Source organism: Cheilinus undulatus, linkage group 11, assembly GCF_018320785.1.
Source record: "Cheilinus undulatus linkage group 11, ASM1832078v1, whole genome shotgun sequence".
Classification (NCBI taxonomy): Eukaryota; Metazoa; Chordata; class Actinopteri; order Labriformes; family Labridae; genus Cheilinus; species Cheilinus undulatus.
Window position 1 is genome coordinate 23,409,194 of NC_054875.1, and position 25,302 is coordinate 23,434,495.

Sequence of the window (25,302 nt, forward strand, 5' to 3'; positions counted from 1 at the left end):
GTGCAAATACACTGACAGACTTTTATTTTACAAGCTTTAAAATAAAATGACACGTTACCTGTGTCAACTTTAAGGTAAAATATATAAAGGTGAAAGCGCACTCATGCAGCCTTTCGGGAAATTACCAGTTGTGTTTCAAAATATATTTTAAGGCAATAAGCTATTCAGAAATATAGACAAAGCAGTTTAACTTTGCATGAAAGCGTTTTCATGTGAAGAGTTTGACCGGAAGTAGCCCATGAGGTTGCTAAGAAACCGGGTTTTAACGGTTGTGACCTTTCAAGGAGAGTTCTTGCTTACCTAGGACAGAAAGGAAAAATACTTAGGCTACCTTTCGGTAGTATTTAGTTTTTCTTTGGCGAAACTAGTCGTTGTCTTTTGATATGTCGAGCAGGAATCCTTTCCCCTTCCCAAAGTTTGAGAATGACTTAACTCTGGGTGGTTTCAGACCGCAGCAGGTGAGTTTTTTTCACCCAATATTGAACTTCGTTTTTCTGATATTACAGAAAGCGCAGTTACCGGCTGGGCTAACCTTTGGTCCATGATTGTGCAGGAGCGTTTTTAAAAACCACGCACGAGGCAATGATTTTTAAACTTGACGTAAAGTATCCCTATGTAAGGAACCCATCATTTTTTGAAACATTCCTGAATATATCTTCATATTATATCACTTGCCATTTTTAAATTCCACCTACCTTCGTCCACACTGTAGGCTACATCTTGTAGGGATAATGATATTCAGAATTTCATACTAAGGACAAGACTCTATGAATCTGTATTGTGGATTTGTGTTAAAATGGAACCTTAAAAACACTCCTGTAATGACTCTCTGGCCATATTGCAGTTATTTTTATTTCGCATTCATTCACAGATTTATTTAAAACTATTGAGCTACAACAAAAGCCTACAAACAGAATTGCAGCCTCAGCTCAAAAGCAACTTCCTATCTGTCAGCTAAATCAGCCTGAAGTTTAAGGCAGGGGTGGACTCAGGATGTCTGGCATCACTCTGGACATCTTTTTCCAAAAGGGTACATTTTTCACTTTTATTTTGCAATAGTTTTTTCTGTGTCACTGCAGATGACATGAGGTTTTTTTTTTTTTGTTGAAGGGATAGAGTTTTCATGATACATTTTGCAATTCTAATTTTATTTTTTTCTTTCTGACCTCTTTACTGACTACCATCCAATCAGACTGCTCAGATCAACAGGCATGGGCCTCCTAAATGTACTTTAAATTAAAACTAAATGAGGTGAAGGTGTGTGTAGTCACTATGGTTCTGTCCTCTGGATCAAACTGCCTGCTGACCTGAGGTTTGTGAAAGCACTTAGTTCTTTTTAAACATTAGAACAATGATTTTCTCTCAAGCCTTAGACTGTTGGTTTATCTTTGTGTGTAGAAATGAATATGGATTTGAGTATGCACTTTTGTAGGATACCCCAATGTTAGTGAATACTGTGCAGATTGGTGCAAGCCAACGTGTGTCCAGGCTCAATTATTATGCCTTGAATTTTCACATTTTTCTTACCTCATTGTATATCTTTGTTATGTTTGTTTTGTTTTGCAGCTGTTTTCATATTCTATAAAGCACATTAAGTTTACATTTGTATGAAATGTGCTAATAAATTGAATAGATGGCCTGTCGTTAACCCTGTGCAAAACTACCACACCAATAAGCCATTCAGGACAAAAATTTCAACTATGAAAAATGTTTTTTCCCAACTCTTTGTATTCAGTTTTTAGAGCATTACAGCAAGATACAGAATAATCAGTTGAGTACTAAGTATGTCGATATGTCCATGTGAGTCCCCTGAACATCTCCCCAAACCGGAAAATACTCAAAGAACACTTTCCAACATTTAGAATAAGTAGAAAAAAACAGAGTCTGTTTGAAAGGTCAGTAATTTAAACGAATCCCATTATGACTTGTTTAAACTCAATATTTGGTTTAAACATCAACCATTACAATCTGATTAAAAGTCAATAATCCGATCACAATTAAGTCAAGTCAGCTTATACAGTGAATAACAAAAAATATGATTATTTATTTAACAAATGAAAACCAGTTGTCAGTCACTACTGCAGCTTGACCTTGAACTGCCAGCTTGATTCATTTTGTTACCTCTGCCAAGGAGGTTATGTGAGCGGCAGGGTTTGTTAGTTTGTTTAACCTGACACGCCAGATGGATTTGTTTCACACATCTCACTGGATTCGCCAGTGAGAAACAAGGAAATGGGCATATCCATCTGCTTTGCAAGGTTATAGTTTGTTAGCAACATAACTCAAAAAGTCATGGACAGATTTTGATGAAATTTTCAGGAAATGTCAGGAATGGCATAAGGAAGAAATGATTAGATTTTGGGAGTGATCCGGATCACCGTCTGGATCCGGGAATTTTTTCAAGATTCTTTAGTATTGGGAGATAGGGCTAATGGCAGAGGTCTGCACACTCCGAGTGCTTTTCTAGTTAATTTTGGATTCTTTTTCTGTTTTTATTTGTGCAGAGACGGACTTGCAACAAACCGACTCACATCGCCCAGACAGAGGAACCATGGAGCCGTCTCAATGACACAGCCACCTTTTCCAGCACTAGGAGGAGCATTATGCATTATGAATTCCAGGTAACATTTAAGGGGCATGCTTCGTCCTTTACTGATAAAACTACATAACTATTTTAGAGCATATTGAATGCACCATGTTCTAAACTTCAGGGTCCAAAAGACAGCCTCGACTTCCAGCTGAAGTCCCTCTACGACCACCACAAAGACCTATTCGGAAGAAAGAACCAGATTTTTTATCAGAGGGAAACTTTCTCTGAGGACCAAAGGTGGGCTTTAAAGCCATGAAGTAAAACTTAAGCTATTTTTCAGTGGCATTTTAAGAGTATTCACTAACTGTGTTTCAATTGACAGGAAGCAGGAAAAGTTAAAGCAGGACCTGCTTAAAAAGGATCAAGAAAATCAGATTAAAATGTGGGTTGATCCAAAGAGATGCTCAGTTCACAGCATTAAGTGAAGCCCAGGTCACGGTACGTTCAACTATGGTATAATCTCAAGCAAAAGACTGTTTCCTGAAATAGACCTAACACTGTTAATGTAACACAATGAGTTAGCTGATAATCTGATTTTTTGTTGAGGCAGGAAAATGCCTCATATAATACAAAGCCTTTGTTCCTTCCACAGGCATTTTCAAACCAAGTCAACAGCAGGGGGAGAATCCATCCATTCAACATACAGCCTTCCCTGCTTCACTCTCTTCCGGCAACCATTATTACAGCTCCATAATAAATGAGTTCCTGTGCACTTTTGTTTAACTTGTGTTTTTCTAAATGCTGAACGGAGCATGAGTTACTTTTAAGTGATTCATGGAAAGCAAACATGGTTAAAATGTGTCTTTAAACCTGAGCCACAACTTTAAAAGTCTGTCAAGAACCAGTATGCACAGTAGAATACTGAACAAAGATATAGTTTTGTGCAGAAGGACCCAAAATGCAACTTTCAGAAATGTATTACCATGTATTTCTTTGTGTGTGCAAAGAAAACCATTTGTATACATGCTTTGTAGTTGAGATTGTGTTGACTTCCGCTTGATTTATTGGTTGAGCATTACTTGACCAAAGAAAACCTGGTATCGGATATTGAGTGAAGATTGAGTTAATTTAGCACACACATTTACAACTGGAATAGCAGAACATTTTATTTTGATATACAGTAAACACATATCTGGAACAATTGCTCTGTAACGTCAGAACAGTTTAGACAGATTTTAAACTATCCATCAAGTTAAAACATTGCTGAAAAGAAGAATGTGCAAGTAACAAAACAACAAAAATGCTCATAGCATAATTCTATTTTCTGTAGATTTGTTGAGGAAAGATGGCATTTGAAGCTACATGTCAGGCTTCTGAAAGATCCTTACACAGAACAAATTAATAACCGTTTCTCTCTCTATTGTTCAAAGAGATTTTAAGTCAAAGATTGATGTCGATGTGAATAAAAAGTTCGGTCTAGTGGATTCACTGTCTGGGTTTTCTTTTGAGGCAGCGCCTGATCAGAGCCTTCTCATTCCATTGGTTGGGGGGCAGCATGTAGGGGCCGTTATGAACACAAAGGACGGTCATCTCATCTGCGTACTCAAGGTTCTGCAGCAGCTGAAAATAAACATGGCCAGACTGAAGATTTAGAAAGTGCACAGACTCTCGAAAACTCACAAATGTCAATAGTCCAGTCTTCGGATTCATGAAAATGAACTTGAAACCCGGAAGTTTTGTGTGTTACTTGTGGAAGGAGACAAAAGTTAGGTGAGGAAGCTAGTTTAGTTATTTATATGGATAAAGTGAACTGTAACAGATATGGGCAAACTTTAATTCTTTCCATCTGTAAATTTACAAAATAGATCACTGAATTTGCACATCAGCAACTGTAAATTATATGTAGTTCTATAATTTTCTATGATTTAACACAAAGTGATCATTATTTGATTTGAAAGACCAGTTTTTACAGATCTTAGTTTTCACTTTATTTTTTACATTTACCATCTTCAACACTAAGTGATGATAGATAAATATATGAATGAATAGACTTCTTTCTATTTGTGTATGTTTATTCTCTGGGTATTTGGTCTGGCTTATTTCATTTGATAACTACAGCATCCATCCATCTATCCATCCATCATATGTAGTATATGACATTTGATTACACGCACAGATTTTGACATGAAACTCCAGTGACCATCTTCAATCTGACTCATAAAAAGTTCCAAATACTTACTTTAGGTGTTATTAAGAAGTACTGGGATGTTGTCTCTTTGCAGGCTGTGCGGACAACGATATCAAAAACTCTTCTTTCGTTTACAGGATCCATTCCCTGCACAAAGGATATTAAAGTCTGAGACGCTCCAGTATCAACCAGCGGGGTAAGTAGAACCATAAGATGAAAAACTTGCAACCTTGTAAGGAAAGTAAAAAGGAAGATCATATCTGCACATGTTCTAATATGCTTTTTGTTAAAATGTTGGGAGAAAAATTAACATAGAAAGAAAAAAATTAAACTCTAGATTCTGTTAAACCTGTGTGATGTTTAGAGAAGTTTGAATGATGTGCAGAGGGAGAAACTCCATTTCTGAATAGAAAGCTTTTTTTGTGGAAAAAAAATAAAGGGAAATACTTTATCTTTCAAGACACTGCCTACACGGGATGGTTGAAGGGGTATTACAAGACAAGGAAATTGACTGACTGGAACTAGTAAAAAATCTAGGCCCACTGTTAGAGGTATATCATTGGTTCCTAACCTTTTTTTCATTTTAAGCCAGTTTGATAAGTCTAAATTGAGTGGGAGCATTACCTGGTTGATCTCATCCACTACTCTGAAGGGGCAGCGGTTGAGCTCCTGTAGGGCCATGAGATAGAGCATTGTGGAGACGCTGCGCTCTCCTCCACTCTGATGGTAGGCCGTCAGTTCATGGAGATGAGTGCTGCTGTGAAACTTTACACGAATTCTAATCCCATACTTATCATACTCCTCCTTAGAGACAACATTCATGTGTTAATAAAAATGTCGGTAACATCCATTTTAAAACTTGAAATGTTTGCTTTGACTCTGAAACAACAGTAAACATGCAAACTATACAGTATGCGACTAATTCAATTTTTTGTAATCCTGTTAATCTCACACTGCCTAAAAGGTAAGCCCCCTAAATCATTCTCTGACCCTCCAGATATGAGATAAAATGAGTGTTACCTCATTTTCTGAGTGCAGATCGACCTCTCCAGCACACTGCATGTGGCGAAAGAAATCACTGAACTTGGTGTTAATCTGTTCCACCAGCTGCTTCAGCGGGTTCAGCCAGCGCTCTTTTGCCTATCACACCCACACACACAAATTCCCACTACTTGAGAAAACACAGATTGGCGTTGTAAGAAGTATCTTAACCTTAGTTGCTACAGAAGAATTCAAGAGAGATGAGGCATCTTACCTCTGATATGTTCTGTCGATAGGCAGAGAGGTTGTTGCTCCTTTCTTCCAGATCCTTCTCCAGATGTTTGATTTCCTGCTCTCTCCTGTTGTACTCATCAACAACCTTCAAAGCAGAGATGTAAAAGGGAAAAATGAACCAAGAAGTCCCACGGAAATTATGCGTCGTCTCCTTCAGTTGCAGCAGTGTGAACCTGGACGTGTTTAGAATGTCACAAATCTGGGCTTTGAAGAGCCTTTTATTTCAGAGGACAAAGTATTTTTCAACCTAATCATGACTATTATCATTAAGTAATAAACTAATTAAACCCCTCAGCTGCATCTCATGGGCTCTTACATTTTCGCTGAGTCCAGTGAAGCACTCAGCTCTGGAGCGCTCCTCATTCAGCATGGCATCAATCTCATCCAGTGTGTCAGGAAGCTCAGTGAAAGCCTGCATTTAAAAGAATAAAATAACATCTTAATCTAATGTTTGCACTGTTTATTGTGTTTACAAGGTTGGCAAGGCAGCAACTGAAATCATGACAACAGCAATTTAAAGGTAAAAGATGGTAGGTGTAAAGGCTTTTTCAACCAAACATTACAGTCGGTACTAAAGTTAACACTAACATTACGAAGATCTGCAGGTAATGCCTGGTCATCTTGCATCCTGCAGATGGTCTTGGCTCTCTTTAACAAGCCTTTGCACTGTTCAGTCAGCTGAATCTTCCTCTGCTCCAGGCGGTTACATTCTTGCTGCAAGAACCCATAAACAGTTAGCAGTCCACAGATGTACAACAAGGGTTAGACTCTGAAGTTGATAGTGTGAACACTCCAGCAGGTAATATATGTTTATTGTGTGAAACATTACTTCAGTGTTTCTGAGTTCTGAAGTGCCTTCTCTACAGTCATTCTCCAGTTTGGTCTTCTCAGCTGTCAGCCCTGCTGTCTCCAAAGCCAGGTACACCTTCTGCATATTCAGTTGGGCTCTGAGCTGCAGATGATGGGTGCACAAGAGAAAGACAGAATATGTGTTGTTTTGATTTTTTTTTTTTTTTCTTGTTTTTAGTCCTATTTTCCCTTTGTCAAGATGGGGTGAGTCTAGATTAATGAGAATAAAAAATAGTCAACTGCAGCAACAGGCTGCAACATAACAAAATTTTTAAAAGTGACAGCTGTCTGAATACTTTCGGAAGTCATTGTATTTCTAAACTTCTTTGAATTGTGAGACATCTCTGTTGTTTTGGTTGGATATTTTTCTGTGAAATCTGTCTTAAATATGTCTTTAAGTCTGGTAGCTAGAGAGGTGCCAAATCACTTCCTGAGTACTGCCATGGTGCCCTCGAGCAAGGCATCAAGTCCCACCCACTCAGGTGGTGCTTCTTAGGTGGTTGCAGCCCTCATTCGCCATTACTGTATGTCCATAAAGCGTGCATGTATTTAAGCCCATATGTTATATAAAGTTTTAGTTCTTCACAGTAGCATACTGGCTAGATTACCCAGAGCCAAGAATTGAAAAAAAAAAACTTAACCATAAAAAGGCTAAAATCTTTCATAAACAGGGAATGTGCTGGGTGTTTCCTTCATGTTGTGGCCTTTTCAGAGACATACCACAACTTTGCATTTTAAGCAGGCTACACACTACATGACAATTGGGCAGATTGTCAGGCTGAATCCTCCCTTCTGAACAAAGTGGTAAGATTATCTTGCCAGACTATCCTGTAGTGTGTTGTTTGTTATAAGGGAAATTTTCCCTCTCTGACCTGATCAGAGGCACTCCAACCCAGGCTGACTGACGGAGGAAGTAAAACAAAAACACAACCACGGCAATGGTAGTAAACCCACAGTGCGATAGACGGCGCTGGTAAACAGGAAGCACAAAGTTGAATGGAATGGGTCAGAAAAGAAGGAGGAACTTGTTGAGTTGTTGATTTTATACCACACATTATATGAATAAAACTGACAAAATCCATGGTTATTGGATGCCATGTGTGAGGTCTCTCTTAAGATGCTAAAAACCTTTATGTGTGGCAGGCTTTCATTTGAACCGGAAACTATGCAGTGTTTAACAAACACACATAATGCCATTTGCCTCAAGTACAGGTAAGCAGTTCTACAGTATAACATGACAAAAACTTTTCTTTATTCATACCTTCATTTGGCCTACGATCACCCTGACTATTTCCACTTTCTGGAAATTGACTGCTTCAATTTTCTCCTTAGTCTCCTCTTCAATCTTCTGAAGGTCAATCACGGTGTTCTCCATCTGTCTCAAACTAAAAGCAAAGATAATCTGCATCAGACCAATACAGGTGCATTAAATAAACAAATGCATTTCTTTAGTCCAGTCATTCATGTATGAAGATACAGTCACATAAAATACTGTCTGTTGGCCTTTGAGACCAGTTTAGCCTGACTTACCTGTCCTGTTTGGTAGTGATTTTCTGCTCAAGCTGTCTCTTCTTGCCCTTTAGCTCAGACAGCTTTTTCTTCTCTGCCAATAACTCATTGTCCTGGCGATCGAAAGAGGCAGCTTCTGTTTGCAGGGCTTTCATACGTTCATCAATTTCTCGTAGTTTTGACTCACAGGCCTGGCCACAGAAGGGTAAACAGTTAATCTTGTACCTCAGTCAGCTCCTAAACAATTTAAATTTTATCGTATAGAGATGTATTAAGGCTCATTAGAAATCTAGGGAAGCAGGTATGTGGCTGTGCGCTTCAAATCCGTTCCTGTTACCTTCCCTTACCTTTATCTTCTGCTCCAGCTTCCGTTTCTCTTCAGCGTCTACAGTGACACTGAGGTATTGAGAAGGATGAACTGCAGAGTTACTGGTGCTGATCTTGTTGGAGTAATGAGACCTCTTCAACGTGTATCTCTCCTCAGTTGTATAAAGCACTCTGAGGTAGGGCTCTTCAATCACCTGTGAGAAGGTCAGCAGAGATTTCTTTGTAATAAAACTCAATAAAAATGCAATACAAACGTCCCCATAAATTGTCTGAACTTCAGTAGTTGGCTGAGATATCTAAAATGCGGGGCTGCATGATTCAACAAAGCACATCAGTACTTATACAACAGGATTTTTTTTAAACTTATTCTCTAATGAGTTCAATTCAACAGATATTTCTGATAGCAAAGTGAAAAAGCCTTTATATTGTGTCCTCTCTGATGGAGCTATGTGAAAGCAATTAATCATTTAAAGGGTGAGTGTCACTGTTTTAATGACTGCTGCCTATTCAGACCTTAAACATAGATTGTCAAGCTGCAATTTGTGGGGATATCCATCCATAAAAGTTGTAAATTATGCACATTTCCCTGGTTGTAGTCATTTTCAGAGCTTTTCTAATGTGAGAAGAGGAACATACTGTTTTTATCATGGCTTTGGTTTGATCATTGCCTACAGGGACATCATGGACTCTGTACTGGTGACAGAGGTAACTCATCACCTCCTCAGGGGCATCAAACATCTCACGGAGGTAGGTGAAGAACCCAAAACGTCTACAGAACAAAAGTAAACAAAGATTATCAATTATTATAACATATAAAATATAATTTTTCTTTTGATTTTCATTGAGTTCTAAGCAGTAATAACACTGTCTCGCCTCAGAGAGTCAATATTTCTGGCTGGCTCACGCTTGGAGCACGTTTCTTCAGGAGCAGAAACAGAGTTCACCCTCAAGTTCATCCTGTCGCGGACCTGAGAGTCAGGACAGATCACATCACATCTTTGTTAGGAGGATAATTCATTTAGTCCCTGACAAAGTGAGGATTTCCTCAAAATGAAGAAAACACTGTGATTTGTAGCCAGAAGGCTTTCATTCTCCAGACCAGTCAACAGAGCAGTCATAAAATGCAGCACCCTGACCTCAACCATGAACTTCTCCATGTCATCCTTCCTCTGGAAAACAAACGCCCGCAGATCATGGAATGAGATGTGGTTCTCCACGTACTTAGCGAAGCGGTTGTCTTTCACGTTGATCTGAGGATTGAGAAAAGGATTACTATGCAGGCTTTGCAGCAGATACAGAAAGAATCAGAATGAGAATACTGCCTGCTGCCAAATCAGAAAAACATTAAATTCTGAAGGACAGGTGTTGAAAATTTCTCACTGATTGATTCTGTCATCCTACCATTATGGTATCAGTTTATCAGTATCTCTGGATTTAAACTTACAAAGTAAGTTATCAGTATTTGCAGATGTGAAAATTTCAGTCAATATTTACAATAGATATTTTGGCTATAAAAATGTGACTATATCAGCTGTGGATATTGGCTAAATAAACAAATACACTAGTGGAGTTTTAGGTGGTCTCAACCTGGACCAGGTCTGGACCAAACTGAACCATGATCTGGTTCATGCCCACTGTAAAAGCATAACTTGAAAGGCTTAGACCTCCATACAAGATTGCATCTTCTCCTTTCCTGTCGACAACTATAGAGATGTCATCTAATGAGGAAGCTGGGTTAGAAGTTTGGGTTGGCTAACCCTAACCTTAACCCATAAGGGAAACTTGGGCTAGCTCTTTGAGCTGGCGCTGTTGGTTACAGTAAAAAAAAATAAATAAATAAAACAATTGACGGGAATGACTATTTCATTTGTTTTTCTCTGCATACAAGCTAAGCATATTATTCAACATGCAGATGTCAGACACCCGCTGGCCAACTAACCCATCAATGTAAACTATAGAGACACGCAACCCACATGGCTAATAACAATATCACGTAGGGTTGTCATGTAAAGTCTGTTAGTCCATTTGCCTAAATTTACTTTGTGAAACCAAAACCAACCAAACCAAATGTATACAATTTGAAAAAACATGAACCTTGGTCTGGATTTTCAGATGTGAAAACACCCTACGTTTCCCTTATAGGGTTGACTGGAACTCACCACCAGCATCATGGGCTCATGTACATTTCCTGTAAAGATATTTCTGTTCTCTCTGAGCCACTGGAGGGCGGTGTATGTGTCCCTGTGGCGGCCTCGCAGCTTCTCCTCTTTGGCATTCATCATGTTGTTCATGTCATTGAGCTTTCTCCCCAAACCTGATGATGAAAAATCAGAAAAGAAATCCACATTAACAGCGTTCTGTGTCCTGGCCTTGAACTGTTGATTGCATGGTCTTTAAACAGGCTGATCTGTGTTTATTTACTAAGTTTATAAACCAAGTTTGTGGGAGTGTCTCACTTCTGATCTCAGCTAAGACATTGTCCTTTTCCCGGCGCAAGTCGGACTTCTCGCCTTCAATTTTGGCTCTCTCAACCTGAATGCGCCTCAGCTCATTGTTGACCTCATTGATTCGTGGTGTCACATCCGGTTGGTCAGCGATCTTAGCGAGTTCTGCCCTCATGTCCTCAATAGTCCGTTTGGTGTTACTGATGCGCTTTTGTTTGTCGTCCTCTTCCATTTGCTTCAGTCTCTGGTTTTGTTTAATGTCATCAATCTGTAGAGAAAAAACAGAGAAGAAATCATCCATTAAGAACAATAATACAGAGCAGCAACATAAGCTACAGTATTGAGGGCTACATATATAGGGTTACTTTTTCACATAGGGCCAGATAGGTTTGGATTTGTTTCCTTCAATAAATAAAATCATCATTTAGAAACTGCATTTTGTATTTACTTGGGTTGTCTCTGTGAGATATTAAAATTGGTTTGATGATCTGAAACATTTAAGTGTAATAAATATGCAAAAAGATCAGGAATCGAAGGGGGGCAAAGACTTTTTCACAGCACTGTATGTTACTACTCTGTTTTCAAGATGACAACAACATAGATTCAGTATGACGAAGTTTGAGGACTGTAGTGTTAAATTTAAAGTGCCGTCTCACCTCTTCATTTTTCCGGTCCAGCTGATCTTGTTTCTGTTTGCACTTCAGAGACACTTCTTTGATGTTGGCCGTCTGAAAAACAAAAATGCTAACAGTTAACCTCTGGAAAGTATCAGAACTATGATACTCATTGTTCATCCAAATGTAAAAGAGATCCTTGCATCTCTTTTAGATCTAAAACTGACCCATAAAATGTTAATAATTTGTTTTGCTTTAAAAACAATGAAGATGCATTTTTTAAAAATGAACTGACAATAAAAAACAACCCCCCCCCCCCCATGTGTCCAACAGAAAAATATCCAACTTTTTTCAAGGTTTTCTTCTGGCAGTATAGCCCTGCAATTCATTTTTATACTTTTTTTTAATTACATGAAATACTAATGGATGAATCAAAAATCTTTCCATTAAACTATCAGGTTCATCTATTATGAACAACAGAGTCAGTTGGAGATTTCTACAATACAACACTCACAAATCATAATTGCTAAAAGGCATCAACTGGTTACATTTCATTTAAGGTTTTTATTCATCTATAAAGATAGCATTACATTGCTTCTTTTGTTGAGTAAAAAACTTGATTTTTCACCTTAGTTCTTATTTCTGCCTCTGTAGGCTTCAGCTGGTTTTCAATCAGCCGGATCTTATTCACTAAAGGTGCCTGGGCCTGCTTCAGGGCATTGAGCCGCCTCTTAGCCTCCTCTCGCTCCTTCTTCACACCCTCGAGCTCCTTACGGGTGGTCTCATATTCCTAACACCGGAAGAAAAGAGACAGGACTTACAGTTAAAGGGATTCTGTTTCACTTAAACTACATCATGTGTTTATTTGCTGCAGACCGTTCATCTCCGACAGCCACTGTCACAGACCATTCATCTGAGATGCTGAATATCTCAGGAAGCAAATGCCGTAATTTGCTGGGAGGTTTAAAAAGAAAACAACCTTATTCATAAACAAGGTCTGGCAGTTCAATTTATGAAATAACCACACTGTAAATATTACAGACTAAAAAAAAATTTCATAAATAACACAGAGAAAAGGGTCAGAGGTCTAATCCAGGATAAAATTATGTATCAAATTGTTTAAGAAGTAACTACACAAACGGTGACTTGCTTTAGCTTTGGCAGCTTTAGCTAAAGCTAACATAGCTACGCTTGCAACATAATAAGCTAAGTCAGCTTTAGCAACGTTAACTTTAGCAGAGGTAAGGAAAAATAACTTGGCCAGTATCCGCGTAGCTTGTTACATTATCTACGTAGCTCGGTTATCTACATAGCTTACACAACTAATGGAACTACTTAAGCTATGCTTGCCCTGTTAGAATGTTTTCATGGAGGACTAGCTTTTTTTTCCTGTATTTAGACTGTTCACTCTGCTTTATTCATCATTTTGTAATCAGGTTTTGAGGGTCTGGCTTTTAGCTTTTGGTAACCTAATCTTTACCTTTACCCTTAACCTAAAAGGAAGTTAAATCAAATTTTATTTTGAAAGTTTTAAGGTCTTTACACACTGGGTCTGTTATTTTCTAATGTGTTTTTTTTTTTTTTTTTTGGATCCGTAATCTGAAAAATGTCATGCACTCAGACCTTGCACCCTAAGACCATTGCATTTTTATTCACTGTGAAATGTGCAGAATGTGGCAAATTGTTGCATATTGTGAGCCTGTAGCTCTGTCACTCCTTTAAAATCACTCAGAGAGAGAGAGAAGGAAAGTGAAGCGAGTGAGTGAGAATGAAGCAGGGGCACTGATCCTCATTAATCACCCATCTAAATTACTCAGACTGATGCGAAAAATTCACATAAAATTAAACTTGATCCGAAAAAATAATGACAGATGAAAATTTCAGCATCAGTGTGCAAACATGATTGAAACAACATGAGCTCAATTTTCTATTTTATCATGCAAAAATTTCAGACAAAAAAGGACTCTATGTGCAAAGTCCTTTAGTGTGTATGTCTGTCCCGAAATATACGCCGTACTAGATGAACTGTGAGCAGTCAGACTGTCTTGTATTTGTTTTCTCCCTCTTGTACACAATGTTTTGTCCCCACTGCTTACCACCCACGGTTTCTTCTTCTCGAGCAACTCAATCACATCAAGATGTCTCTTCCTCTCATAGTATCGGTTCATGTCATGTTTGTTCCTTTCATTCCTCTGCTTGGCCTTCTCCAGGAAGCTAGCCTTCTCTTTCACAATGTTCTAAAGGAAAAAGGGATACAGATGACATCATAAGCCCACAAAATGGTCATAAGTCTGCAATGCTGCCTTAACAATTTCAAAAGCTTCTTAGCTTCTGAAAACAGAAGCATGGGGAATTAAACTTGGACATTCACAAAGAGATAATCAAAGGATACCAAAATTAACTTGCTAAATTTCTTTAACGCATTCATTTTTCAAAAAAAAAAAAATCTTTCCTTAATTTTTAAGTCAGGCAAGAATGAGACTCAAAACAAATTAGCACAAGACTTGTGTTCACCTCCAATTCTCGTTCTTTGGTTCGGAAATTTTTTAGTTCACAGTGATAGCCGTACATCTCAGGCGGTCCTACTGACTTCTCTGTGGCCTCCAGCAACTCAATTTTGGACATCTTTGCAAACTCTCCTACCTTTTCCTATGAAAGGAAGCAGAACACAGAGGAGGGAAACAGTGAGGACAGTGCAGTAACAATAAAGTCACATTATAATTAGGACTTCAATGTTTTAAGAAATTATTTGTACAAATAAAATATATGATTTAGGCCACTATATTTCTTTGTATCTGTGAACCATTACATTACAGTAATGTATACATACCTGAGGCAGAAATTGGCAGAGGTTGCTAACTTGAATTTGGAGAGCCCTGACCTCCTCTTCTACTGTTTTCTGGTTGCAGTGTTTTCCATTCAACGTCCATACTGACTGATTGTTCTCCGCAATGATTTCTCTGTTAATCACTATGTTACCACCACTTTTATACCTAGAATGGTGACACAGAGTTAGATAATACAATCACACACATCTAAGAAGAGTGATGGATAAACTACTTGTTTCATCATTAAAAGGCCAATGTTACACTTTCTTGCAAAGACAGTGATATTAATTTAGGCTGAGCTGACTCAGGATGCCCTTGAATACAGGGGCTTCAAGGTGATTTATATCTGATTTAACAAATAAATATAACACATATGCGTCTTATTTTACAACTGTATGCCCTTTAAAGCAACAGTGTGTTTTATGAATGGTCTTATAAGTTACTTACAGTTCAATCTCAATAGCTCCTTTGCTGCATCCACGTTTGACATAGCCCCCAACCTGACGACAAAATTAAAATTAAAAAATTATAGTTTAAAACTGAAATTAGTGAATTTTTCTGATAAAATGACAGCATGACAATTTGACTGATAGTCACTGGTGCAGAGACAAGCTATAAGGTGAGGGTAAGTGGAAAATAAGATATTCCCAGCAGTTTAACTACTCATTCTGCTGCTACTCACCTGTCATTCAGGGTCACTTCCTTTTAACCTACTTGGCTTTTGTGAAGGAATCAAGGCCTTTTCTAGTTTAACATAATTCTAACAATAACTGTGTTAAGCTGCTGCTTACCTTGTCGCCCCTGCCCAGGATAGCAGGCTTCCCAGCCAAGCCAAGACAGATGGCACACACAATGCTAGACTTGCCAGTTCCATTGGCTCCAATGATCATGTTCAGATTGGGTCCAGGATACACCACAGAGTGGTCATAAGTTCTGAGGGAGTAAAAAAGTTAATAAATTTGATGCAGTAGAGCTTATCTAGCCCATGTAACTGAGGAATAAGCTAACCCTAACAATGAGAGGGCCCGTCTGGGTTGTGTTTAAGTCTTGTTGACTCTAACTGTTATGTAGGGTTTATAAAATTAATAACAAAGACAGTTGTCCACAATAGGATGTTCAGGCCTCACATTTTTCTGAATCAACACAAATACAAAATATATTATATAAATGTTATTGTTTTACTATATCTAAAAGTACATAAACTTACAGTATCTTAAAATCCAACACACACTAGATGGACAAAAGCATTTGGCCACACATGTTAATTATTGATTCAGGTGTTTCAATCAGACCTGTTGTCATGGGTGTATAAAATCAAGTACCTAGTCATGCAGTCTCCTTTAAAAAACACTGCCATACAAAATGGGTCATTCTGAAGAGCTCAGTGACTTCAAGCATAGTACCGTGATAGGATGCCACCTTTGCAATATGACATATTGCAAGATAAGTATATGATATTTTTCCCTGCTGGATATTCCACAGTCAGCTGTGAGTAATATTATTAGAAAGGGAAAGCATTTGGAAATAACAGCAACTCAACCACAAAGTGGAAGACAAAGTAAAATCATAGAGCGGGGTCAATGACTGCTAAAGCACATGGTGCGTCAAAGTCACCAACACGCTGCTTATCTCATAGCTGAAGAGTTCTGAACTTCCACTGGCATTAATGGAAGCACAAAAACTGTGAGGTGGGAGCTTGATGGAATTATGTTTTTTTTCTTGGTGCAACTGCTGCATGTAAGCCTCACATCATCAAGTTTTGGGCAATGCTATGCTTCCAACTCTGTGGCATTAGTTTGGGGATGGCCCTTTTCTATTCCAACATAGACTAAGCAAGGACAAAGCAAGAACTATAAAGACATGGTTAAATTAGTACCGTTTGGAAGAACTTGATTGGCCCTGACCTCAACGCCATTAAGCACCTTTGGGATGACCTAGAACGGAGTTTTAATGCTAGGACTGCTTGTCCGACATCAGTACCCGACCTCATAAAATGCTCTGCAGAATGAATGGGTACTGATTCCCATAGAAATACTCCAAAATCTTGTGGAAAGCCTGCCAAGAAGAATGGAGGCTTTAACAGCTTCAAAAGCGGGTCAACTCCATATTACAGAGCACATATTTGAATACAATGTCATTACAGTCCCTGTCAGGCAGCCAAATACTTTTACCAATTTACTATATTTCCCAACCCTAGTAGTAACTACATGAAAATTTCCAACACATGTATTTAACATATCACAGCATTACATAAAAGAACATTTGAAGCCTTAATCATTTGACATTTCTAGTACTGTACAGGTTGCAATTTGTGGTGATGTTGTAGTGCTTTACAATAACTACAGGTGTCGCGAGGTAAGTCGTGTTTGAGACCTCCATAGTAAGATGAAACGGCGAAGAATAAAACAAGAGTGTTAGCATGCTATTAGTTTAGTCATCTAGCTATCACCATCATGACAGGTCGCTCCTTGCTGGTGGTTAAGTTTCGGTTTACAACCGCTTGCCTGCTCTGATAATCGGCAGTTGCATAGCCGTTACTTACAGGAAGTTTTTCATAGTGATGCGGAGAATGGAGCCCTCCACAAAGTTACCGTCTCCAGAGCCACTGCTACACGTTTGTGAGCTGCTGTTAGCATAACTGGACCGCTGACTCTTACTAGACTCACCCATTACGCTTAAAAACAGAAGTCTACAGCATGACTTAACACACGTTCCTTCGCCTTAGCGCGCCGAGCTGAATAGTTGCTGGATGCTGATTGGATGAAGAAGGTCACATGTATACACAAAGGATGACGTTGTCCTCGAAGACTGCACTAGTTGTCGCGAGATTATGTACTGGCGCCGCCCTGCGAGCAATCCTTCACTATTTTTATCTGATGAGGAAAACAAAACATTCTCTCGGTATTCTATTAAACATGAAAAGTTAACAGAGTGAAAATGGTGTAGTTTTATTTTAATGTCTCTTTCAAAGCTCTAAATATTATGAATGTAGTGTTTAACTAAGTTAACCACTTTGGACTGGTATCAATGGTACTCTATAAATAAATAACTTGCTTTTTTTTGCAAGAACGCAAACATTTAATTAACTTGACGAGACTTTTGGTACATTAAAATAATGAACAAATATTTTGTAGGTTTTTCCATTGTTATGAAATAATTCCCATGAAATTTGACACTGTTAAATAGGTCATGTACTCTTTCATGATACAAAATATAAAAGATATTAGATTAACCTAAAGTGTATAAGAAGAAAGGGAAAAGTAATAAGGTTAATAATTAAGTTTCATAATCAAGTAAAACACTGTATACATTCATTGTGCATTTTATTAACTGCTCAATCAAGGCAGAAATCATTAACATGATTATCTTGATTAGTAATGAGATCACAATTATGGAACACAATAACTTTCTGATTTTACATAAGTCTCAAATGCATGAATACAACCTAGACAGTCTTAAAATAAAATATATATGAGTGATAAATAAGTGATAAAAGAAAACAAATGCAAGAAAAATCATGAAAAGTTATACAAATACATTTTATGGTATAAAATAAAAGGAAGAAACAAAAACAAATACCTGTGTGATGTAATACAATTTAAATATGAATTACAAGTTCTTAGGTTTAACCCAGTAACTAGATTTTGTGAGGTTACAGTATACGTGTATTTAATATGCTCTGAAGTTCTCTAGAGTTTTCTTTTGTGTGAGGCCTTAATGCAGTCATTTTACTGTTTTGGTGCTTTTTAACTACACTAAACAGCACTGCATGACATTGAGGTTTACTGATAAGTAGCATACCAATTTTTTATAAATTAGGTTATGGAATATTACTAAGCAAAAAAAAATATGAACCTCAGTTGGACAGGATGTTTTTTTTGTTTGTTTGTTTTTTTTTGCTGCATCAGACTAAACTAGGTGTACTTGATTACCTAGAGAGTAAATATTTGTTATATTTATTTGATGAAAAGTTTGCATAGATGGTTATAGCGGTAAAGATGATGACAACTTCCAGCTTCTTACTACATATAAAACTGGGAGCATAGAAGAACGGGTTCTTCATTTAAATTGTTTGGGAGTCTCTTTAGTAAACACGGCATACATACAGACATACAGCTGGAGTAGGTGCAAGGACGTGGAAACAACAAATCAGCCCAACGTTAAACTATGCGAAACATCAGTAGAGCATACATCAGAAAAAAGTAAAATATGGTGAATAAAGAGATGACATTAAACAATGAGGTCTACCTAAAACAAAGACCTACACCACACAATTAGACTAAGTCAACCCAAGATATGCAGTAAATGTGCAGTGCCTTTTTTATTTCCTATATGTGCAGTTCAAATGTATTCAATATGTGATTTTTTTTTTAATAAAACAAAATTTATGTAAAATGTAATGTATTTTAAAAGAAATAACTGGAAAGATGATTACGTAAAATAATTTTATGTTGTTTTTTTTTTACATTGATAAACTCTTACATTAAACATCACTACTGACTACATTTATCCCTCTGTTTTGCTATGGCCATTTAGAAATTTCTGGGGATGAACTTGAGTTTTTCTTTTCACATTAAAATTTCAAATTTTGTCCTATACTGATTACTGTAGACTCAAGGAAATATGTTGATTAAATGGATATTAGAAGTTTTTAAATGTCACAACATGAACAGGCAGAACAATTATAGAAGTAATTTACTTTTAATAAACACATATTTACTTAGGTTGCCTGCTTTTTTTCTCCTCCATCATCCCCATTTTGCTCTCTGTCCCTGCTTTCTAAACCTCCATCATCTTAATCATTTTCTTTGTCTGTGCTGTCTTCCTGTCTTGAAAGCCTCAAACACATTAACTGAACAACAACTATGTGCATTCACAACTCTTTTTTTTATTATTGGGCATTTTTTTTGTGCCTTTATTTGATAGAGGAGAGGATAATGGATAGAGTCGGAAACAGGGAGGAGAGCGGGGAGAGACATGCGGTAAGGGGGCGTCAGGCCGGATTTGAGCCCAGGCCGCCCGAGTACATGGGGTGCGCGCCTTATCCATTCTGCCACCTGCGCCCTCATTCACAACTCTTTTAAAAGAACTTTGTGAGGAGTTGTTTCCCCTCATTCTGCCTCTTAAAGTCCGTTTAAGTCCGGGAGCGTGTATTGTTGCTTGCGTGTGCTGCGCGTCAGCTGCAGCTCCTACCGGTGAGGCTTTCACACAGGGAGCAAGTTTGCTGCGTGTCAGCCGAATCTCCCTGCTCTCAAAGCCCTGTCCTTCTTCACAAGTTTTACCTGAATGAACCCCCCCTACAAGCTACTTGATTCAGTGTATAGAGGAAGTGTGTCGGGAACTATTCAAAACAAAAACCTTCTGTACTAGTAAAAGGAGTTTCTCTACAGAAGTGCTAAACCGGGCTTTTAATCTGAAGAGCAAAAACCAGAAAAGCTCTTACTGTTTGACTTTCCTGTGACATATTCTACCAGTGGGGAGACAGAAAGTCTCACTAATAGTTCTTTAGAGAACAACTTTATCAAACAGGCGCATTTACGCTTCCTCAGGGTTATCAAGAAACACACTGTAAACATATTCTATGTGCGTATGTGCTACAACAATGTAAATATGGCTCTCCATAGGCAGGACTTCCAATCTCTAAAATCTCTGCGCCTGAGCCGCCACGCACATGCAGGCAGTCTGAAAGCCCTGACTTAACATGTAATCAAACTGAAAATCCAGGCGTGGCATGGTGGAGACGTGGGTGTCACACTCCCAGTCTGAAACAGGCTTTACTCTTTCTTTTTGGCACCTGATTGTGGAGTGTTTTGTAGCATTACTCATCCATTATACACTCACCTTTCTCCTCCAGGCTCCACTTGTGCAGTGCTAGGGGTAAACTATACCATTTTTGGACATTTTTGAAGGGCAGAGCTGGGGCCGCACAGTATTTTATTTACTCTATTTGATACACATTTCAGTCTGATGAACAACTACTTTTCTGGCTTTGATTCAATTATGACAATAATCACAAATGAATAAATAAATAAAAACACACTTTTCATTCCAGGGTTCTCAGTGGTCCCACCCCTACTGTGGGCCTGGGTAATCAGCACCTTTTTCCCCCTGAGCTACGCCCATGGTCACGCCAACTCATGATGTCACAAATGTTGTGATTTTTGTCATATAAATTTTAAGGAAGGTCTTAGCACCAATTCCTCTGACAAATGCTTTTCAGGGCAGAAATACTATCAAAAGATGAGAACTGTTTGCATTGTTCTTGAAATTAGGAAACCTAAAATGACATACATTTTTGAAGATCTTTATTTTTTGTGTTAGGTAATTAACATATTAGGATTAAATGGCAAATTTGTTTATATTCATCTCCTTATGTTTAAATTGAATTGGTACAAGTGGTGCACCTTTCCTTATAGGCAGCCTATGGTTACACCTGGCGGAGTGATACAGCTTTAAGACGTGAAGTGATGCGGCTGCATTGTTCCTACAGCAGTTTATGTGATGCTTTGCTATAGAGACATTAAAAGTGTTAAAGATGAAAGAGAGAAGTTGTCCCGTGCTCTCTGTGTACTTACACCCTTAAAGACACGGTAACTGTCAAGTTACAACTCTTACACTGTGATGATTTTTTTAAACTGTCCCAATTTACCTGGATTCACCCCATTACATAAACTCATCCTTTTCTACACCGCTCATCCCGTTCAGGGGTGCGGGGTCTGCTTTGTCACAACTTTCCTTGAAAGACACTGATAACATTTAGAGGCTACACTGCTGTTCCCTTTCTCCCGATAAACTGCAAAAAAGACAACATGTGTTAGTAGTAGCAGCTAAAACTTAGTGCAGGCTATGCCGGTGTTTCGGTTTAATTCGTGGCCATGTTAACTGGTCGTTCTGCCAACGAGTTTGTTGTGAGCAATTGACGTCGGAAACCAATGCGTTGTCGCAAAAGCCTGTTTTTTCTTGTCATCGTTTAATATAATGAGTTGAAATCATTTTGACATAATGACAAAACAAAGAAACAGTCGCGAGGACTCAACAGGATTGTATCCTCGACGACCACCGCAGACACTTTCAGCTGAAGTCCCCAGTTAACACGGTGGATTTTTTAGCCCAAGACACCAAGGTAAGCCTCCCGTGGCCTTTATGTGCTTTTTGTCGTGGTAAGATCAGAATCGCCTCTCTACTCATGGTCCATTGTGAAGTTTGAGATAAACCCAAACTCATCCAGAACTAGTATATCTGATCAATTCATCACCTCTGACCACAACATAAAGCGTGGAGGCCCTGGAGTATTTTCTCGCGAGCTCTCATTGCCACGGAGGCTCGAGGGCGTTTTTCCTATCATCTCTGATCAGAGCAGAGCCAAACCCAGACCAGATCAAATAAGATCACTGTGTAGGTTTTTTAACAGATTTCTCTCTCACACACACACACACACTCAAACTCAAACACCGCACATTCACCCAATCAGTCACCAAACACTCACACACTCGCACTGCATGCACGAACCATTCGAACTCTGAGGAGTAAGGCGCTTCCGGGTCGGCTTTAAAGCTAAAGCCGCATGGAATCATGGGATATTGGAAAGAGTAAACAGTTATATGCTGACCTCTCCTGGTAATAAATGGTAAAACCTCACTATTTTTATGCATATCTCCCATTAAATTAGGTAGAGTTACCACCTCGAGGCGGATGCTTTTGCCAGCCTGTCAAGCTGCACTTTACACTCATCTGTGAGAATCCGGCGGTAAAAACAGCAGGAAAATGATGAGCTAAGAGTGTCTGAACCTGCTGAACTGACAGAAAGTGATGGCATAAGAAGGCAAAAAATAAAGGAACAAAATTTCACAATAATTATTGACAGGAGAGCTCTCTTTCTGTTCAGAAGAAGCGTGCCAGTCAAAACATAAACAAACCTGAATAATCAAATTCCCTTCAGGCTTTAGTGATACATCAGTTTTAAGACAATGGATGATGATTAAAGGTCACAGGGACAATGAGCATTCAACATCATCCACACAAAGGTTATGTTGAGATAAGCTTTCGAGGTAGCCTATATTTAAACCTCCAACGGCTGGAAAAGTAAGTGATGCCAATGAAAAACAGCTGTAGGAGCATGTTGCAACAGATCAGGTTAATTGTGAAAAGGTGAGAGTGTTTTAGAGAGGCTGAGTCTGCCATTGAATTTCCCACCATCAAAAGTACATACTGTCACCTAAAGATTCAGAGAGTCTGGAGAAATCTCTCAATGGATATTGCTGAAGATCAATATTGGATGTTCATGATCTTCAGGTCTGGGCAGCACATCATTCAGATCTGAATCTTCTAGACTTCAGTGTCTGTCAACAAAGTTACCCGTGCCATCCACAGTTTCTTCTAACTTATTTTCTGTCATCGTGACTTCGGATATTTCTTTCCAAACGGTTTGATGGTTTAATTTTCCCACCCACATTCACCCATTTTCAGAACGTTTTTGCCACTTTTAACACCCTTTGCCACTTCTTGCCACTTTACCACTTTCTGTCACTTTTAATCAGTTTCACCACTATTTGCCACTTACCCCATTTTCTCCACTTCCTACCACTTTTAACCATTTTTATTATTTTTTATCCATTTTCACAATTTTGGGCCAGTTTAAGCCCATTCTTGCCGCCACGTTTAACCTCTTTTGCTGATTTTTGCCACTTTAAACCAATTTTCACAAATGTTTGCCACTTTAAATGAAATTCTGCCAATTTTTAAAACAATTTTAATTCCAGTTTCACCAGTTGTTGCCCATTTTCGCATAATTTCACAACTTTTCTATTACATTTCTACTTTCTTCTCACACTTTTGACACACGTAACAAAAATTTGTGTCTTATTGCCACTTTAAATCAAATTTCAACACTTTCCCTCTTTTAACCCATTTTCTCCACTTCCTGCCACTATTAACCCTTTTTGCCACTTTAAATCAAGTGTCACTAATTTTTTAATCACTTTTAGTCTTTTTGGTCTGCAGACCAGAAGACCATAAAGAGAAAAGCTGAGATTGCAGAGGGTCCATCAGAGAGGAGGTAGAAGATCTCTCCTCCTCTCGAGGACATCTCTGGAGAAAAAAGGAAACGTTTTAATAAAGAGGAAGAGCCCAGAAAGAGGTTGAGAGTCTCTGAACAAGAGGAGGCCATCGGATCCTTACTGGATCCTCACTACAAAGGAGAGTAAGGCAAACAATACAAAGTTTGAAGAGAAGTACCAGCAGCTGGACCTGCTTGGAGAAGGAGGCTTTGCTTCTCTGTACGCTGGCTACAGGACAAAAGATCACATCCCTGTAGCCTTCAAACGTACACAAAAGATTTATGCCAGGTAAACACGCACTGGGGCATGGAACAAGTAAAACAACACAGTTTATCGATGGCAAAATATCTGTCAGTGCAGATTTGTCTCCAGACCGCCAAGACATGTTGAGTCAGTGTTTAAAAAAAAAACACTAACCTGTGCCCAACTCTGGAGAAGCTGCACCTTCATCCCTGACTCACAGAAAGCTAGCCCTGAACCCTGGTGCCTTGCCCGATAAAACTTCTTAAAGTCATTAAATTTCATATTTTTCACTCAGTGTAAATATGGGTTGCTTTGTTGAATTTGTTCCCACATGTCTGAGGTCACAATCTTGTTTTTTCTCTTCTGCACACATGGACAAAATTGTTGGTGGCCTTTCCTAAGTGAAAGAAAAATCCACAATGGTCACTGAAATAACTTAAAACTGACAAAAAATAACTCATGAAAATCAGACATTCCTTTGTAATTGAAAAAAAAAAATCTAATGAAACTGGCCGTGACAAAAATGATGGTACCCCTAGAAAAGATTGAAAACACTCTGACATAGGGACATGTTAAACTAAGGTGTGTCCTGTAATTAGCATCATAGGTGTCTTCAAACATGTAATCAGTCAGTCTGCCTATTTAAAGGGTAAAAAGTAGTCTCTGTGCTGTTTGGTATCATGGTGTGTATCATACTGAACATGGCCCACAGAAAGCTAAGGAGAGAGTTGTCCCAGGAGATTAGAAAAAAAGAATAATAATAATAAGATAAGCATGTTAAAGATTAGGGCTATACCATCACCAAGCAGCTTGATATTCCTGTGACTACAGCTTCACATTTAATGAGAAGTTTAAGGTCCACAGGAATGTAGCCAACCTCCCTGGACGACGCCGCAAAAGGAAGATTGATGGCAAATTGATTGCAAGGTTGTGCAACAAAATATTAAGTTAGAGGTACCATCATTTTTGTCCATGGGTGAATTTTTGAATGCATAATAAACCTTTGTGGTTTACAACCTGCAAGAAACATCTGTTTGTGGTGCATTTCTAATCTGCTGGTGCAGAGGAGCCAATTCTGTGGGCGGGCCTCTAAGTATCTTGGCCCTTTGCAAAAACACTTGGCATTTAGCTAAGATGTAAAAACTTTCTTGTCCGCCGGGGTGAATTCAAGGCACTTTGAGTAGCAGTGCCACAAAAAGCAAAGACCAGAAACAAGAGTCAGTGGATAGGCAGCACAATACAAGTGAGATAATAAAACATCACAATTAAGAATATAAAAAAGAAAATAAATATATAAGAATTAAGACATTTTACAATATACATTCTGTATATGTACGTATGTCTATATTCAAAGTTTAAACTGTAAAAACAGATTACTTTCAATACAGGTCTAAGAAATTTGATAACAGTAGTTAAATATGTAAAACCGACATGTGATT

General features: G+C 38.4%; 2 protein-coding genes and 1 non-coding gene across 4 annotated transcripts; 1 reads left to right on the forward strand and 2 right to left on the reverse strand.

Moving 5' to 3' along the window:
* The first annotated feature begins 277 nt into the window (after positions 1-277).
* Positions 278-3,438, forward strand: c11h1orf194 (chromosome 11 C1orf194 homolog). Its single transcript, XM_041800165.1, has 5 exons — positions 278-458; positions 2,505-2,621; positions 2,712-2,827; positions 2,913-3,028; positions 3,183-3,438. Exons 1-4 carry the CDS (start codon positions 384-386, stop codon positions 3,013-3,015), a joined length of 411 nt encoding a protein of 136 aa, XP_041656099.1. The 5' UTR covers positions 278-383; the 3' UTR covers positions 3,016-3,028; positions 3,183-3,438.
* A 282-nt stretch (positions 3,439-3,720) lies between these two features.
* Positions 3,721-17,292, reverse strand: smc5 (structural maintenance of chromosomes 5). 2 transcript variants are annotated; one of them, XM_041800164.1, is made up of 24 exons: positions 17,107-17,292; positions 15,356-15,497; positions 15,012-15,064; positions 14,567-14,729; positions 14,251-14,385; positions 13,833-13,973; positions 12,365-12,526; positions 11,779-11,850; positions 11,135-11,390; positions 10,838-10,992; positions 9,815-9,928; positions 9,552-9,646; positions 9,315-9,447; positions 8,699-8,872; positions 8,373-8,542; positions 8,104-8,227; positions 6,823-6,945; positions 6,582-6,707; positions 6,310-6,405; positions 5,974-6,078; positions 5,739-5,858; positions 5,343-5,483; positions 4,770-4,865; positions 3,721-4,150 (listed from the first exon to the last, which is right to left on the reverse strand). In XM_041800164.1, exons 1-24 carry the CDS (start codon positions 17,232-17,234, stop codon positions 4,016-4,018), a joined length of 3,159 nt encoding a protein of 1,052 aa, XP_041656098.1. In that variant the 5' UTR covers positions 17,235-17,292; the 3' UTR covers positions 3,721-4,015. The 2 variants fall into 2 exon arrangements, with proteins under 2 accessions (XP_041656098.1, XP_041656097.1); XM_041800163.1 differs by having other exon boundaries at positions 3,722-4,150; positions 5,343-5,522.
* A 4,433-nt stretch (positions 17,293-21,725) lies between these two features.
* Positions 21,726-22,035, reverse strand: LOC121518234. The gene has a single exon (XR_005992637.1).
* Between the last annotated feature and the right edge of the window lie 3,267 nt (positions 22,036-25,302).

What these genes read in the sequence shown, in the direction of transcription:
- c11h1orf194 (XM_041800165.1), top strand. Translation starts at nt 384, where the DNA reads ATGTCGAGCAGGAATCCTTTCCCCTTCCCAAAGTTTGAGAATGACTTA. An exon ending in TTATGCATTATGAATTCCAG is followed by an intron (nt 2,622 to 2,711) that starts GTAACATTTAAG and finishes TCTAAACTTCAG; the next exon opens with GGTCCAAAAGACAGCCTCGA. An exon ending in ACTTTCTCTGAGGACCAAAG is followed by an intron (nt 2,828 to 2,912) that starts GTGGGCTTTAAA and finishes TTCAATTGACAG; the next exon opens with GAAGCAGGAAAAGTTAAAGC.
- smc5 (XM_041800163.1), bottom strand. Translation starts at nt 17,234, where the DNA reads ATGGGTGAGTCTAGTAAGAGTCAGCGGTCCAGTTATGCTAACAGCAGC. An exon ending in ATCACTACCAAACAGGACAG is followed by an intron (nt 8,228 to 8,372) that starts GTAAGTCAGGCT and finishes CTTTGCTTTTAG; the next exon opens with TTTGAGACAGATGGAGAACA. An exon ending in TAGTGGATGAGATCAACCAG is followed by an intron (nt 4,866 to 5,342) that starts GTAATGCTCCCA and finishes TCCTTTGTGCAG; the next exon opens with GGAATGGATCCTGTAAACGA.